General features: G+C 48.9%; 1 protein-coding gene across 1 annotated transcript in view; it reads left to right on the plus strand.

Annotated features, from left to right (window-relative positions):
* The first annotated feature begins 3994 nt into the window (after positions 1–3994).
* The window catches only part of LOC146813521 (butyrophilin subfamily 2 member A2-like), a 51571-nt gene continuing 39299 nt past the window's right edge, over positions 3995–16266 (plus strand). Inside the window, exons 1-2 of the mRNA XM_085614767.1 lie at positions 3995–4119; positions 11187–11282. Coding sequence (XP_085470893.1) covers positions 4062–4119; positions 11187–11282 — 154 coding nt within the window. The 5' untranslated portion in view covers positions 3995–4061. The remainder of the gene's footprint in view (positions 4120–11186; positions 11283–16266) is intronic.

Raw genomic sequence — 16266 nt, forward strand, 5'->3', positions numbered from 1 at the left:
GGGAGGTATGGCTTGCGTGGATCCCCCAACGTTTCCCTACCCAGAGTGCCCTGCAAACCTCAAATTTAGCTGAAAAAATCACGTTTTTCACACATTTTTGTGTGGGAAAGTTGTGGCATCAGCGTTCCCCAGGGTCTCCTGATAAAAACGGTGCCTCACTCGTGTGGGAGGCCTAAGGACCCGCCACGGGCAAGGGCCCAAAACGTAGTGAGGCACACTACGTTTAGGACCCTTGCCTGTTGAGGCGCACTACGTTTTAAACCCTTGCCTGCATCACATGCCCGCCGCAGAAAGTCCAATGAACCTACGTGGCTGCCGGGTCCAGGAGACACAATCTAGTGAACGTCCACCAGAACCTGTACTTAGTACCAGTGCATTAATCTCACCGGGAGGCCCCAAACATAAACATAGCATCCTGTGAAAGGGGCCCCTATCCCCAAAGATGCACCCCATACTCAACTTGGAAAAGTAGGTGATAAATGTATGTATGTATGTATGTACGTATGTATGTATATGTGTATGTGTTTATGTATGTATGTACATATATATGTACATGTGTATGTGTATGTATGCATGTATGTATGTATATATGTATGTATATGTAGTATGTATATAAGTATGTATGTGTTTTTTTACATATGTATGTATATGTATGTATGTATGTAAGTGTGTATGTATGTATGTATGAATGCATGCATGCATGTATGCATGTATATATGTATGTATGCAGGCATGTATGTATGTATGTATATATATATATATATATATATATATATATATATATATGCCTGTATGAATGTATGTACGTATGTATGTTTGTATGTATGTAAATGTATGCATATGTATGCGGTCCTGATGGAGAGAGGGATATTGTTCCAAATCCAGGAGCAGGGCCGTAAAAAGGCTGGATGCTTTAGTTTATTCTCTTTCTAACACCTCTTAGTCTGCAGTTAGACAGTGTCTTGGCTGTGGGTGGACTGTGAACCAGCAGATGTGGTGAGTTTGTCTGCTAGATAAGCGAGGGTGCTGGTCGTGATGGCTTTGTAAATGATGCCGCTGGTTCTGAAGATGGTGCGGGCCAGCACGGGGAGCCAATGAGGCTCCATCAGGGTAGGGGTGATGTGATCATATTTGCACAGGTCCTGGATGAGACGTGCTGCAGCGTGTAGGTTACGCTTAAGGGTGCCAGTGTGGGGCCCGGGAGGACATGAAGCAGGGAGTTACCACCATCCTGATGTGACAGTACAGGGCCTTGAACAGCAGTTCTGAAGTCATTTTCTAGGCTTACACAGGGCACATACACAACTCACCAATAACCTTGATGTAGGCACTAACAATAAACAACTGATCAGAACTGAAGCGTACTACTGTGACGTTGAGTGATCACCCTGATGAAGGTGGCATAAAATTGGCAATTTGCCTTTCATAGCATCACTACCCCTCCGGTTCAGTATTTATCCCCTCACCCAATCCTGATATCGAGCAGAGCAAATTAAAACTAGGCCAGGAAATGAAATTCTGCTTCGCTCGCAGAGTTTGTGGAGTATTTCCCACTCCACGTAGCGTGCAGAGTTCCAAAAAACTCCACTCCACGTTTTCTCACTCATGCTCTCCAACATTAATATGTAAAATAAAAAGTGGCAGGGTGAAAAATTGCACAAGAATGTGTGTTTTAGTGTCCCAAATGATGTGTTCACATTAATTTGTCAAGCGTGAGCAAGGAAAATCTTCCTCCAGACCACCTCCCGGTGAGATTTCTCAACGTGTGCGGTCGAGGATGGCGGCTACCGCTCGCGTTGTGAAACCTTTTATTCGCATTGGGGAAGCTGCCGCTCGAGTAGAACATCTACTCGAGCAGCAGAAAGAAGCAGCGCCCTCTTGCTCTGCGTATGGTGCCATTTACACTATTTTTCAGTGCGGAACAAACACCCGGTGTTAAAAATCAGCACGAACGGCGCAACCTAGTGCACTCCGCTGCTTGCGGAACTCGTGTAGCGCGGCAGAGCATTTTGGTCACTTTATGGTGTTCCGCGTAGCTTCGTCCAGTCCTAATTATATCTAAATAGGGTGATTACCAGGACTTGGCCTGACCTCCAACTGCTATTCACCTTAACGGGCTTGGACTCTGTCCATAGCCCACACAGAAAGAAAATGAAGATTGATTTACACCCACCTGCCGTCATGGAGTCAATAATGGAGTAGGGATAACAGTGGGAGTTATAAATGAGGAATCGCCCACAATTTTATAATGGACACTCAGACTACAAGGGACAGGCCTAAGACCTCCTCCAACCTAGACTCTGAATGGCACGTCGCTCGCACACTACATGGACTCTGAATAATGCGTTGCTCACACACTGCATGCACTCTGAATGACACGCCATTTACACACTTTCTGAACTCTGATGCGACACTTGCACACTGCATGGACTCTGAATGATACGTCACTCGCACACTGCATGGAGTCTGAATGATACGTCACTTGCACACTGCATGGACTCTGAATGATACGTCACTCGCACACTGCATGGAGTCTGAATGATACGTCACTTGCACACTGCATGGACTCTGAATGATACGTCACTCGCACACTGCATGGACTCTGAATGATACGTAACTTGCACACTGCATGGACTCTGAATGATACGTCACTCACACACTGCATGGACTCTGAATGTCATGTCATTCACATATAGTCTGGACTCTGAATGACGCGTCACTCGCACACTGCATGGGCTCTGAATGACATGACACTCCCATACTGCATGGATTATCTTAATCAGAAACTGGCAGAGGCCAGTAACAACAAGAACAGATTTTAGCAGAACCCATACCACAGAACAGCATCAGACAACATAAAGGATGATCTGTGTACAAACAGAGTCTAGCGCACATGTCTTCATCGAATACCGTGAGGCTGTTACTTTTCTAAGGGGCAACCTCAAGGACCCGTGACCATGAGAGTGACAGCAATTAGTCTTCATCAACAGAAGCAATTGCCCCTACCTCTAGAGTCATCCTCGACACTCTAACTGCAGAACTATCCAACTCTGGCACATACGTAGGGAAAATGAACTCTAAACTTGCAGAAGGCTCAGACGAGGTAAAATAAATGTAGACAGAGCTGACTTCCTTTCACCACCGTCCTGACACCACAGAAAATGGAATAACAGATGTGGAAACAACTGGCTTGTCTTCCTGAAAGGGGGCCAAACATATGGGCAATGAGAAGCAAGATTGCTGACCTGGAAGATAGGTCCTGCTGGTACAATGCCTGGTTTTAAGGAGTAGCGGAGAAGTCAGAGGGAGATGATCTTATTGACTCTGCAGAGCATGATGCCCAAACTCCTGACAGCTGTTTTCAATGGGCTGCAGGAGTTCCGGAGAGCACACAGACTCCAGCAGCAAAATGCATCCACTGCAAACTCACCCGACCAATAATTGCCTTAATCTTGCAATACCAGCAAGCAAGAGCCGTACAACAAGCAGCAAATAAAACCAAATGGGCCATTCATGCTCGACAATCTCCTGATTTATGTTTTAGCTGATTCTTTGTTTGAAACAAATGCCCTTAGAAGGTGCTTTCTTTCTCAATACACAGAACTTAAGCAAGGGCACAATAAATATGGTCTCCTGGAGCCCCCAGTAATGGCGATCACAAGAGACAGCAAGACATAAGGGTACGTGAAACTAGAAGACCGTGAGAAATTCCTGAACACTTTGGGCTGGACTCTCATAGGAACCCAACCATTCATTACCAACCTTGAATCAAGAACACAAGAGGCCAAGAATACACAGAAAACTGGCAGAAGACACACACAGGCACACACATACATACACACAAACATACGGTACACAGTGACATGTGGACCTGCACCCCCTCAGCTCTACCCACACACAGATTGCAGAATGCTGCCATCAGCACTTTCTAAGTGGAGTTTCCTGTCTGTGTATCTGTTATATAGATTCCTCCCTAGCGCCTCAAGAGATGCAACTCATACCCGAGTCCCTCTCACTGCGTCCTGCTCCTCTGAGTATCCTGTTCATCAGTGAAGGCTCCGATGGCATCGAGGAGGGCTCCGAGAAGGAATCAGAGAAGGAATCAGATCTCTTCTACAGGTAATTCTGATGCATTCTCCTAGGATGGAGGGGATTAAACATCATCTGCAGGCAATGGTTAGTGTTATACAGTCTGGACAGGGGAGCTGAAGACCCCCCTCTTTTATCTAGTAGTGTGTCTGATGCAGTCTGGACAGGGGAGCTGAAGACCCCCCTCTTTTATCTAGTAGTGTGTCTGATGCAGTCTGGACAGGGGAGCTGAAGACCCCCCTCTTTTATCTAGTAGTGTGCCTGATGCAGTCTGTCCACAGTAAATGAATTATAGTCAGTGCACTGTCTGTGCAGGGCAACTGAAGAAATCACACCTCATCGCACCACACGCAACTCAGCAGTAAAATTTTCTGCTGTGCTGCACAGGTGAGAAGGAAAAACACTGTGCAGAGCTGTATCTGCTAAGACTGACCTGCTGCTGCTGTCGTATCCGCTCTGGTGCTCTCATTAGGCTGCCTTGCACGATGCACAGATGTGTACTATGCTGCAGAGGTGAGTTTGTGCTGTATAGAGGATTTGTACTGGAAGCAGACCCTTCCAGTGTGAAGTCCTGAACTGAAACAAGCTCAGAAGGATCCCAGTCATTAGGACGCCTGCTGAGCCCCCCACACACATGCAATCCACAGGTGTTTTGAGAGATAAAAACATTTTCTCTTCTTGACGCCTGCTGCAAGGAGGTGTCAGCTTTAGATGCAAATCCTCGACTGGCTATCTAAGTAAGTGGGGCTTTTCGTAAAAAATGATGAGGGTTTGTGCCGATCCATCCACCTAACACGCCAAGAACATCCCCTTGGTGCAAAGCGGCACAGAACAGAAACTTCGCCAAGCCACAGGCAAAAAGGGGCCGTGAATCCGATTTCAACATTCGCAAGGCCTCCCTATGATGTCTGGTGCCTAACTCTCTACAAAGAGGTTTCAACCACCTACGACGTGGAGCTTCATAAGCAGGGCATTCAAATAGGAAGTGGGGAACTGACTCTATCCTTGACATACAATGCGGACAAAGAGGAGTAGTCTGAGCTGGGGCCTTCCACCTAGCAGTTAGTTCACCCACAGGAAGTATTCCTACTCTAAATTTAAAATACAATGCCCTATCTTTAGGTTTTGATATAATATCGAGATAGGGCTCGCGAAATGGGACGTCCTTCATTAGTAGGAATTCAGCAGTGGACCTGCATTGCTTGGGATTAGTATTTCGCCCATCTAACACCCATCTCCAATACAGTTTCTTCAAGACAGACTTAGGGGGAGCTGTTCTTGACTGCCAAGCTTCTTCTAGACCCAATTCTACTAGTAGACGCTTGACTTCCCTCAACCAACTAATTTTGGGCCAGCCAGGCATCGATAAGATCTCTTTTAAACCGTCTGCGTAGCTGGCCAGTTCAGGGACTCTCCAAATGCGAGCCCAAAGAAGAGGAGGACGCATCCTTGCCTGATCACTAATGGGACAACTACCCATATCGAGCAATAATGGTAAGGTTGGGGTGCTGTATGGGAGCCCCATTACGTCCTTGAGAAATTTATTTTCAGAGCAGGACAACTGATCCACGTTTTGCACACCCCAAAGTTCCGCCCCATAAAGCGCCGCACTCACGCCTCTTGCCCTATAAATATCAAGTACCGGGGCAATTGGTTTGAGGGATGAGGCCCGTTGTTCTTTAAGTAATGCCCCCGCCACCCTCTTATGGTTCAACAACATCTTGTGGAGGTGGCAATTCCATCTCATGGTGTCACAGAGGCGAATTCCTAGATAGTCAAATTCCTTGACCCTTTTTAGGGGAACTGATTTTAGTGTGGGTGGCCTACCAATCTTCTTTGGGGGATTCAAGACCAAATACTTCGTCTTACCAGTATTAATTTCCAATCCCCTCAAATCACAGAAAGATTGGAAACTAGTTAAAAGATTCTGTAGTCCTACCGGGGTCTTAGAAATCAGTAGGGTATCGTCTGCAAACAGAAGGGTATGTACCCTCCTGCCTGCCAACGATGGGGCATCTGAAGGGATTTGTAAAAGGTGATCCACCACTCCGTTAACATATAATGAAAACAGAGTGGGGGCTAGAACGCATCCCTGACGGACACCTCTGTTTACAGGTATTCGTGAAGTCTTTTGACCCTGGTTTCCCCACCTAATCTGCGCAAAGTTTTCAGCGTGCATCTTGAATAGCAGGGAAAATAAATATGGGGTAAACCCAGCCCAGATAGCACCCTCCAGAGATGGCTACGAGGGACCAGGTCAAAGGCAGTACGCAAATCTATGAATGCCAGGTACAGACTGCCTTTGCCCAGTACAACCACTTTCCAGAAGAGCATCAACAACCAGAATGTTTGCTCAATGGTCCCAGTACCTGTTCTAAAGCCTGCCTGGAAGTCGGACAGGATGCCCTTCTCCTCTACCCACTGTAAAACCCTCCCCAGGACCACCTTTCCTGCCACCTTCTGCGTGGAGTCTAATAAACTTATGGGGCGATAATTTGCTGGGTCGTCCCGACACCCTTTCTTAAAGATCGGGACGACCTCAGCGCCCCTCCAGGATTCTGGGAAAGCTGCATCTGAAAAACTAGCATTTAATAATGAGGCAATAAGTTTCCCCCATTCTATCGGGTTGATACGTAACAGGTCCCCTGGTAGGCCATCCGGCCCCGCAGCTTTGTTAGGGACAAGACACTTAATTGCGTCCACCACTTCCTTGGCCGTAAACGTAGAATCTATGCTCAACTCACGGAAGTCTAATAGAGGGGCATCAGTGGAAACTTCCCCATTGTCCGTTACTACATTATATAGATGGGAGAAATGGTCAAACCACGAGGCCTCAGGGATATTACATGTTATGAGCGAGTCCACAGGTTTATCTCTAGCTCTAATCAGTTCCCAAAAGCCCTTTGAGTCCCTAGCGGAGCTTGCCAGTTTCAGATCACACCAAAACTGGTTCTCCCACTCAAGCTTTGCCCTATAGATGGCACCTCTATAACTTTTCCTAGCAGTGCAAATCAGACCACCGTCCTTAAGTTTGACTGCACTGATTAGATCCCTTTTGGCGTTGCGACAAACAGGCGAGTACCAGCCAGAATTGCCCTTAGAGCGACATCTATTATTGGCCCTAGAGCTTGCATTACGAACTAAAAAAAGGTCGCCCAAGGCTTTAGTGGTTTGGACAAACAATGTGGAGATCTCATGGGCACTAATTGTGGCAAGGTCCAAACTGGACAAAACATTTGCCATGATTGATCTTGCTTCCAGCATCTTGTCCTCATTGCCAACAATGTTTCTCCATCTTAACCGTATCCCACAATTTGAAGGACATACTTCACGTGTTGACTTCCACTCATGTGGAGTTTGTTCATTAAACCCTACAGTCCACAAGGGGGACAAAGACATGGACAGGGGATTGTGGTCGCTATCAGTAGAAGGCAGAACCACCATATCCATCAAGTGACCCCAAAGTTTATAGTTCAACAGGATATAATCAATTCTGGAGGTTTGACCAACCCTGTTGAATGTGTGTGCCCCACAAGAATCTGACTTTGTCCTGCCATTTACAGCCCTTACACCATGTTCCAAGAAGAGAGCGTTAAGATCAATGGCACTTTGAGTCCATCTCTTAATCGGTGGTACTGAGAGATGGGGGATGCCTCTCCTAGTGTCATCCTCCTGGGTACCCAGTATATCTTCCGCTGCTAGGGGTTCGAAAGTACAATTAAAGTCCCCAGCGAGCAAGACGAACGAATCAGCACCACAAGATCTGAGCTCGTCGTCGACGCCCGTAAGGGACAATGTCGACATACCACCCCTAGTGCCTCTAACATAAATATTAAGAATCTCAAACGCCCTCCCCCCACGTGGCCCTCTAACTGTTAGTCTCTGTAAGTCGAGGGACTTAGTATCTGTGCTACGAATAGAATAACCCAAGGAAATGTCTACCCAGATTAGTAGGCCGCCGGAAAGGCGACCTCTCCCTCCGGGCGATGGGATAGCTGGTACAAAATAACTAGTATAGCCCACTTTATGTCGGGGCTCCAAGCACCAAGTTTCCTGGAACATACATACCCCGAATGATTCAATAAATGAGTTCCATTCGGGTATGTCGATGTTACGTGCCAGACCAGCTATGTTCCAGCTGACAACCTTCAAAGCCCTGTTGCCATCTACAGCCTGCCCCGGTGAAGACCCTTTTAAAAAGGAGCTATCCCTAGGGCCAGAGTAAGATGTCACACCTATGACTAGGCCCTCCCCACTAGGGACCACCAAGATGGGCGTAGCAGGCTCAGGTTGCTCAGTACACTCCCATCCTGAAAGGCCAACATTAATAACGGAAGGTGAAGGGTGGTAAGAAGATGGCCTCACTACTTCCATTCTTGTGGCTAGACTACCGCAATCAACCTCCCCAGGCACTGCAAATAGCTTCGCTGTGGGTTGGCAGACAGCGTGTCAATAGCCATAGCGTGACCAATTGGGGGGTGAACATGGATTATTACACAACAGACTAAATTGTGATTGCCAACCCAACCCTCCCAAACGGGGAATCTGGCTGGCCTAACAGAGGTTTTTCGGGGATTGAAGTAGCTAAGGTCGTGCATACTAATACCTCCACTACCTCCAGTTAGACTGCCCTCTCTGGTGGAAAGATTACACACATAGCTGGCAACCCTAGGATCATCAAAGTTGAGTCCCCCCTTATGTCTTTCGGCCTAGTTCCTATCCAGTTGACCCTTCTTACGTGGATGACCCGTCCACCCATTGCTCCAGGCAAAGGTCTATTTTCCTTTAGCCAGAATAGTGTTTTATTCCTAAGTTCGGCATAAGTCTCATATTTGCCTGGTTTGAGGACTGGCACCCCGGTAAAAACTGCCACATAAGGCTGGCAGTCAGGGGGGTAAATTAACAGTAAAGACCGGCCCTACGTCCGAATCCAATCCTGGCTGTGGGCTGTCATCATATTATCAATACTACCATTAATCGTCTCAGGGACATTACTATTTCCAGTATTCTTTAGGTTAGCTGGACAACTACTACCAGCATCCTTTGTCCGGGCAGTCCTTTTGGTAGGGATGGTACTAGCCTTAGGTGTCTTGGATCGCACTATGCCATCTATTTTGGCCATCCCTGACTTCCAGGCGGCCCCGGAGGAAGCCGCAGGATGTACAACGGGAACATTTTCCACGACCACCCTGGGTACTGATACAGCTACAGTGGTGGGGCCCTGTGGAGATACGGGTGTCACCCGGGGTACAAATTCCCCCCCTAGGTCATCTTCCCTAGATCTTGAGTGTAATTTAATAAGGGATTTTATGGAGAAAAAATTGTCCAAGGTTACCTGTTCAAACCTATCCAGCCGCTCTGAGAGCCCCTTAACTCTCTCCAGAACCGGAATCAATAATGATTTCATCATTTTCTCTAGGTTGGCAATGGAGAGAGATTCCTAAGATGGAGCCTCAACAGGACCAGCCGTCAGGTCAACACAGGTGTTCTCCACTATAGCACCTTGGGATGTCTCCCCCTTCTCCCCCTGGGTGTAACTAACGCCCTGCCCCAATCTCTGGAGGGTCCCGCCCCCCCTAGCACCTGGCCTCCTAAGTTTCTTATAGAATTTAGCATGGCTTCCTTTGCGTGGGCTAGCAGTTCTTTTCCTTTTGCTAAGGGCTGGATTGTTTACTGCCAGTGTAGCCAATACTGGCTGAGGAAGAGAGACCCCATTGCTGGAAGGAGTAACAAGAGGGAGAATGGGAACTGGGGACTCACTGAAGAGTGGAACTGGTACAGCATTATCATCGTTGAGCTGTACTATAGCTGTTAAATTATCCAGCCTATCCAAACTTGCCCTTAGAGCTGCTACCCGTGGATGATCTAAAGGGGGGTGAGGCAGCCACCAAGGGATCGAGTGGGCGTACTGGGGATGGCACTAGAGCCAACGGACCCAACGATGACCGTTTGTCAGCAAGATGTCCCCGAGAAAGACGCCGCTCTGTCATGGCGATTTCCTTCTCGATAGCTGTGACAACGCGGGTAATAAACTGGTCCATGGTGCCCGTTACACAACCAGGGCTTCCCCCACCACTCCCTCTCAAACTCTTGCCCGAACGGGTGGACATTAGCTTGGCCACTCTATACAATATACAAAATGTGTGGAATAAGCCTATAGTAAAAATGTCCTAACTAAAAGACAACAAACCAAATAGTCACTAACTGGTCATAAAACCACAGATAACTTATCAGAGGGGTGGCCCAGCCCAGCCTTGGTCAGCCCCGGATGGCCACAGACGGTCCCGCCCTTGTCCCGGGCTTCTCCCGGCGCGTCCCGCACGCGACCTCGCGGGGCGAGGGACAGGGACCGCCTTTAAGCGCCTCCTGGCGCGTTGGTGTGAGGCGTCCTGCCCCTGAGGCTCTTGGGAGATGAAGTTCGGCGGAGCAAAGCCCGGCCGTTGAAGGCAGGTAACGGAGGGATCCCAGGTGGGTGTTTGGCGTTGAATGTGGGGGGCGGAGCCAAGCCCGGCCCCCGACCAGCTCGACACAGCAGCACAACACCTCCGACCCAAAAACAGCAGCAGACCTAACATATCTTGCATCACGCTGAGACTTACTTCCAGCCTTGGCAAATACACCAAGAGTCACTCTCCTTTCCGCACAGATTCTTGGCTGGAGCCAGTATACGCTGATCAGTCTTGGTGCACACTCAGATTCATTGTTTAATCTTGGCATATTCTGAGAGCCACTTGTCGATCTTGGCAAATAAGTAGAGCCACTTACCATCTTGGCACACACTGAGAGTCAGTGATCAGTCTTGACACACACTGAGACTTGGTGACCATTCTTGGCACACACCGAGACCAGTGACCAGTATTGGCACACATCAAGACTCAGTGGCCAGTCTTGGCACACACAGAGAATCAGTGACCAATCTTGGCACACACTGAGACTCAGTGACCAGTCATAGCACACACTGATATGCATTAAAATTACTTGACACACACTATCTGAGGCTATTACAAGTACTTCGATTATATTGTACTCCAGCTACAGGCAGGTGATATACTTCCACATGTAAAGTTAAACGCAGGATTCTGTGATTTCCTCTCCAGGTGGCCGGGAGATCCCTCGTCTAAGGAGGCAGGCGATAACCCTGGGAGTGACGGTTGCAGTCAACATATTCATAAACATCGTGCTCTACCGTCTGGGTAAGAAGTTGAGTTTCAGACACCCTAAGACCCCCTGTGGCATGTGAAAGGGCCTCTCTGCCTCAGACATGATTAGCAAAACTACAGATGAAAAGAAATAGAGGCTCCTGACTCTACATTGTAACCACAGAATTGCAGTGAGGAGGTGGTCGTCGGCCGCAGCAGTAATGTCTGATTCAAAGTTTTGTCTTAAACATTGTTTCATACGTGCATTCACCTGGATGATGAAGATGATGATTAGTATTAAATGTCCCGAGGGGTGACAGTTGTGGACGGCTCCTGCAGGGGGCGCTGTGGTCAGTGATGATGATGATGATTCAGAGAGGTTTGCTGTGAAGAGCTGTGGAAGGCCCCTGAAGGGGGCGCTGTGGTCAGTGATGATGATGATGATGAGTCAGAGAGGTTTGCTGTGAAGAGCTGTGGAGGCTCCTGAAGGGGGCGCTGTGGTCAGTGATGATGATGATGATGATGAGTCAGAGAGGTTTGCTGTGAAGAGCTGTGGAAGGCTCCTGAAGGGGGCGCCGTGGTCACTGATGATGATGATGATGAGGCAGAGAGGTTTGCTGTGAAGTGCTGTGGAGGCTCCTGAAGGGGGCGCCGTGGTCAGTGATGATGATGATGATGATGATGAGTCAGAGTGGTTTGTTGTGAAGAGCTGTGGAAGGCTCCTGAAGGGGGTGCTGTGGTCAGTGATGATGATGATGATGATGAGTCAGAGAGGTTTGCTGTGAAGAGCTGTGGAAGGCCCTGAAGGGGGCGCCGTGGTCAGTGATGATGAGTCAGAGAGGTTTGCTGTGAAGAGCTGTGGAGGCTCCTGAAGGGGGCGCCGTGGTCAGTGAAGATGATGATGTGTCAGAGAGGTTTGCTGTGAAGAGCTGTGGAAGGCCCTGAAGGGGGCGCCGTGGTCAGTGATGATGATGATGAGTCAGAGAGGTTTGCTGTGAAGAGCTGTGGAAGGCCCTGAAGGGGGCGCTGTCGTCAGTGATGATGATGATGATGAGGATCAGAGAGGTTTGCTGTGAAGAGCTGTGGCCGATGAAATGTGAAAGTGCTGTGAATACCTGCACTGTCTCCAACTGACTGAAATAAGACAAATAATTCATCTTAGAATATACTTGATTACCTAAATTCACTAGCCAGCCAAAGGTTCAGAAGTGGCACTTATGAAATAGATCAAAACATGTGTTGAGTGTCAAATAAGCCCTCTCCAAGGGTGTTTAGGGTTCACCAACCCCAAGAAAACAGTGAGGAAAGTGTGACAATGCAGAGAATGTCCAGCACAATTTCCCTAAAATGATGCTGAGCTGCCTCTACACGTCAGGAAATAACAGCCTTAGCAGCAAGTGTTCTCTGGCACCAAGGAGCAATGGTCAGCCCACTGGCGCAGAGGGCGGAAGGGGCAGTGGTCCACGCTGGCTTCAGTTCCAGAGCGCCCCCACGCATGACCCTCGATGAGTGGACTTGCAAGAACTGAGCACGCACTCCGAGGTTTGAAGATGATGGTGCTTTGTGTAGTGAATCTCTGAGAGAGCTGACCACCCGTGGAGATGGGTTGATCTGGGGTCATGAGGGCACACGCAGGGGCAGGGGCAGTGTTAGGGCCCTCGTCATAAGGCCACTACAGCGTGTACCACCCATTGTGGCTGCAAGCGCTGCGAGTGACCGTACACCGCTGCTAACCAGCACAGTCCTACACGTGTGACCGTCCAGACTATTCCAGGTCCCCAGAGCTATCAGAATGGCTTGGGCTGCAGGTATTAGTCATTTATATTGTATGTTGAATTAATAAATTCCTTTTGTTCTCATCTCTGAATTAGGCAAGCAGTGCCACCATGTGGCGGTCTGTTATAAGTGGCTGTGTGGACAATTAAGTGCCAGTGCTGAGCACCAGAAACCCCCTCCTCAAAATAAGCCCTGGGCAGGAGTAAGTACACATTCTTAATAGTGTCTCACTGGGGTGGATCAAGCAAAACTGCTGGAGGCAGAGGCCTAAAAAGGACATTGTTGGACTTGGCCCTTTTTGCAGGGTCATCCCTAAACTTGTTGCCTCCCTCCTGCATTTTTTCTGACCTGTTGTTGGCTGTTTTATGACTCTGGGCACTTTTACCACTGCTGTTCAGTGCTAAAGTGCATATGCTCTCCCCATTGTAAAATGTATATGTTGGTTGGATGCCATGATTGGCTCATTTGGTTTACTATCAGACCCCAGTAAAGTGCACCAGGAGTGCCAGGGCGTGTAAATACAAATACCGCTGGTGGGCTTGCAGCCCTGGTTGTGCCACCCACAGAAGCGGCCTGGTAAAATATGTCTAGGGTCTGCCATCGCAGAACCTGCGTGCAGACTAGTACTGACATGCTGACTGGGCAAGTGCACACACTTGCCAGTCCCTAAACCTTCCCTCAACTTCATATTAGTCACCCCTATGGTAGGCCCAAGGGCAGGGTGCATTGTAAGCATAAGGTAGGACAAGCCCTATGTGTGTGGCATGTCCTAATAGTGAATTACAGCCATTTTCGTTTTTCACTATTGTAAGGCTACCCTGTTCTCATAGGCCAGAGTGGGCTGTTAAGATTGTTACATCCTATGATCCTAACATGCCCAGGGAACATGGTAGAAGACCGAGTTTAGTATGCCTGAACTCAGAATAATAAGGTACATCTTTTCGTAAGGTTTATTTTAATATTCTGCGTTTGCAAAAGGCCACTTTTAGAAAGTTGGCATTTGCTTGCCTAACCATTTCAGCCCGCCTCTGCGTGATGTGTATCTGCTGTCTGGCTTGTGTGAGTGACAGGGCTGGGGAAACCCAGATGGGCAGGGCTAGGTAGCCTGGTGGTGAATAGGACGATTGACAGGTAGATGGGTGGGAGGAGTACACCTGGACTCTGAATAGAACTGTGCTCTGACACCACAATGCCGGCTCCGCCCCCTGTGGAGCGTCTGATGACTCTGCCCTGCACCCTGAAAGAAGAAGCCTGCATCGTGTCAACAAAGCGCTCCAGAACTGGACTGAACTAGGCAAGGGCCCCCCTGGCCTGGGAGAACAAAAGATTTGTAGTGTAAATGTAGGAGCCCTGCTCCTAAGAAACTAGATCCGCTTGAACCAAGAAGAATCTCTGCCTGAGGAGGAGGCGCCGGGAAAGCTGTAGGAGGAAGACTGTCCCTATCCTGGGGGATTGGCCTGCAGTGGTGACCTTGCTGCCAAAGGAGAGAAGAGGAACCTTTTACTAAGAGACATTGCTTTATTTTTACTTATCAAGAAACTTGGGCTTTCCAAAACGACCTCCAAGGGCCTGGAAGCGAGCTTGCCCCCTGAACTGAGCCCCAGGACCATTGGGCTCATCCTGACCTTCACTCGCCTGCCGCTGGACTGTGGTGTTCCTTCCCTCGCCGGAGTCGTGACTCTCGTGCTCCCCAGCCCCTCCTTGAGCCGTGACCGGACTGCTTAGCCGCCCCCGCCTTGGGAAGAGCCTCGCTCGATCTGAGTCGCTCCCCCTACGCTGTGCTGGGCTGCCCCCGTCACCTCGCTCGCCGGGGGCTCGCTGCGCACCTTCACCCCTCCCGCCGGAATCGGCGTTGTGAGCATCTCCAAGCCTCGGACAGCCCGGACGTAGACTGCGTGCCCGGCTGCCCCGCTTTGTTCACTTGCCACCTGCAAACACCCCGCTCTTGCCATGAGCCTGAAGGAACAGACCCCCCTCGTGAAGTGTGGGAGCCCCGGACGCCGCCTCGCCCTTCTGTCGCAGACCCGCTGAAATCCCGCACCCGCCTTCACGAAAAGAAACAAGGTACTGTACTTACGAACTCGACCGCGAGCTCGCATCGGATCCAGGGTCCGCACCATTCTGTTTTCCCTGTCGTCTGCCACGTGCTTCCTGGTTGCCGCCTCAGCGCAAAGTGCGCTGAGGCCTGCAGGTACCGTTGTGCCCGCATAAGAACTTTCCGCATAAAGAGAACTTGTTCCGTATTCATAGAGATTGTGGCCCCCACCGTTCCACCATTACTGGGCCGTGTACTAACTGCTGAAACTATCTAAAAATCTTATTTTCGTATACAACCTGATTGGTGACCGTTTGTGGTGCATGCAAGGGATTTACTGTATGTCTAATTACAATTGCTTAACCGTGTACGCCTGAAGTTTAGCCTGGACTGCTCGCGTGGGTGAACAGGGGTTATTCTGAGAAGTCATCCTTCGCCCTGACTAGAAGTAAAGGGTCCCTGCTTGTCGCTGGTACTTATCTGTGCCAACCAGAACCCCCTCATTTCTAACATTGGAGGCATAGGTGAGGATTTTCGAATTTGCATTTGTAGTTTGTATACAGTAAATCATTGATCGCCACATAGTGAGTGCAGACCAGTAACGCAGCCACAATACTATTGATTTTTTTTTTTTTTTGCAAGAATCTCCATTTTTAAAGAAATCATGCCTGGTTCAGTTGTTGCAGGAAGGGCAGCCTCTATAGTCTCTGGAATGGATGATATGGAATGGGATGAAGAGAGATTAGAGAGCTACACGAAGGCCCAGCTGAAGGGCTTCTGCAGAAAATTCAAAGTCCCCACTGTTGGATGCAAGCTCAAAGTAGATCTTTGCAAGGCGCTGAGGCCCTGGATGGAGTCAAGGAAAGACTCTGATGAGGTGGAGGAAATTGAGCGGGCAGAGAGCATCGCTAGCTTGGGCAGAGGCCTGTCGCCAGAGGAGTTGGCCGACAGGAAGGAAACCAGAGCTCATGAGATAGAGATGGCGAAACTAAATGGACAACTGGAGCTGGAAAGCAAAAAGCTGGCTCTGGAAGAAAAGAAAATGCAAATGGAGCATGACTTGATAATGAGGAAGTTTGATATGGAGCTCGAGAGGCTTGAGGCCATGAGTGTCTCAGCCCAGCAACAAGAAATGTGTGTAGATCAGAGATTGAGCTTTGCTGAGTGGGAGGAGGAATCCAGCTCAGATGGTGGCAGCAATATTGAATTTTCTAGTACTGGGAGAGT

This window comes from Triturus cristatus, chromosome 7 (assembly GCF_964204655.1).
Source record: "Triturus cristatus chromosome 7, aTriCri1.1, whole genome shotgun sequence".
Classification (NCBI taxonomy): Eukaryota; Metazoa; Chordata; class Amphibia; order Caudata; family Salamandridae; genus Triturus; species Triturus cristatus.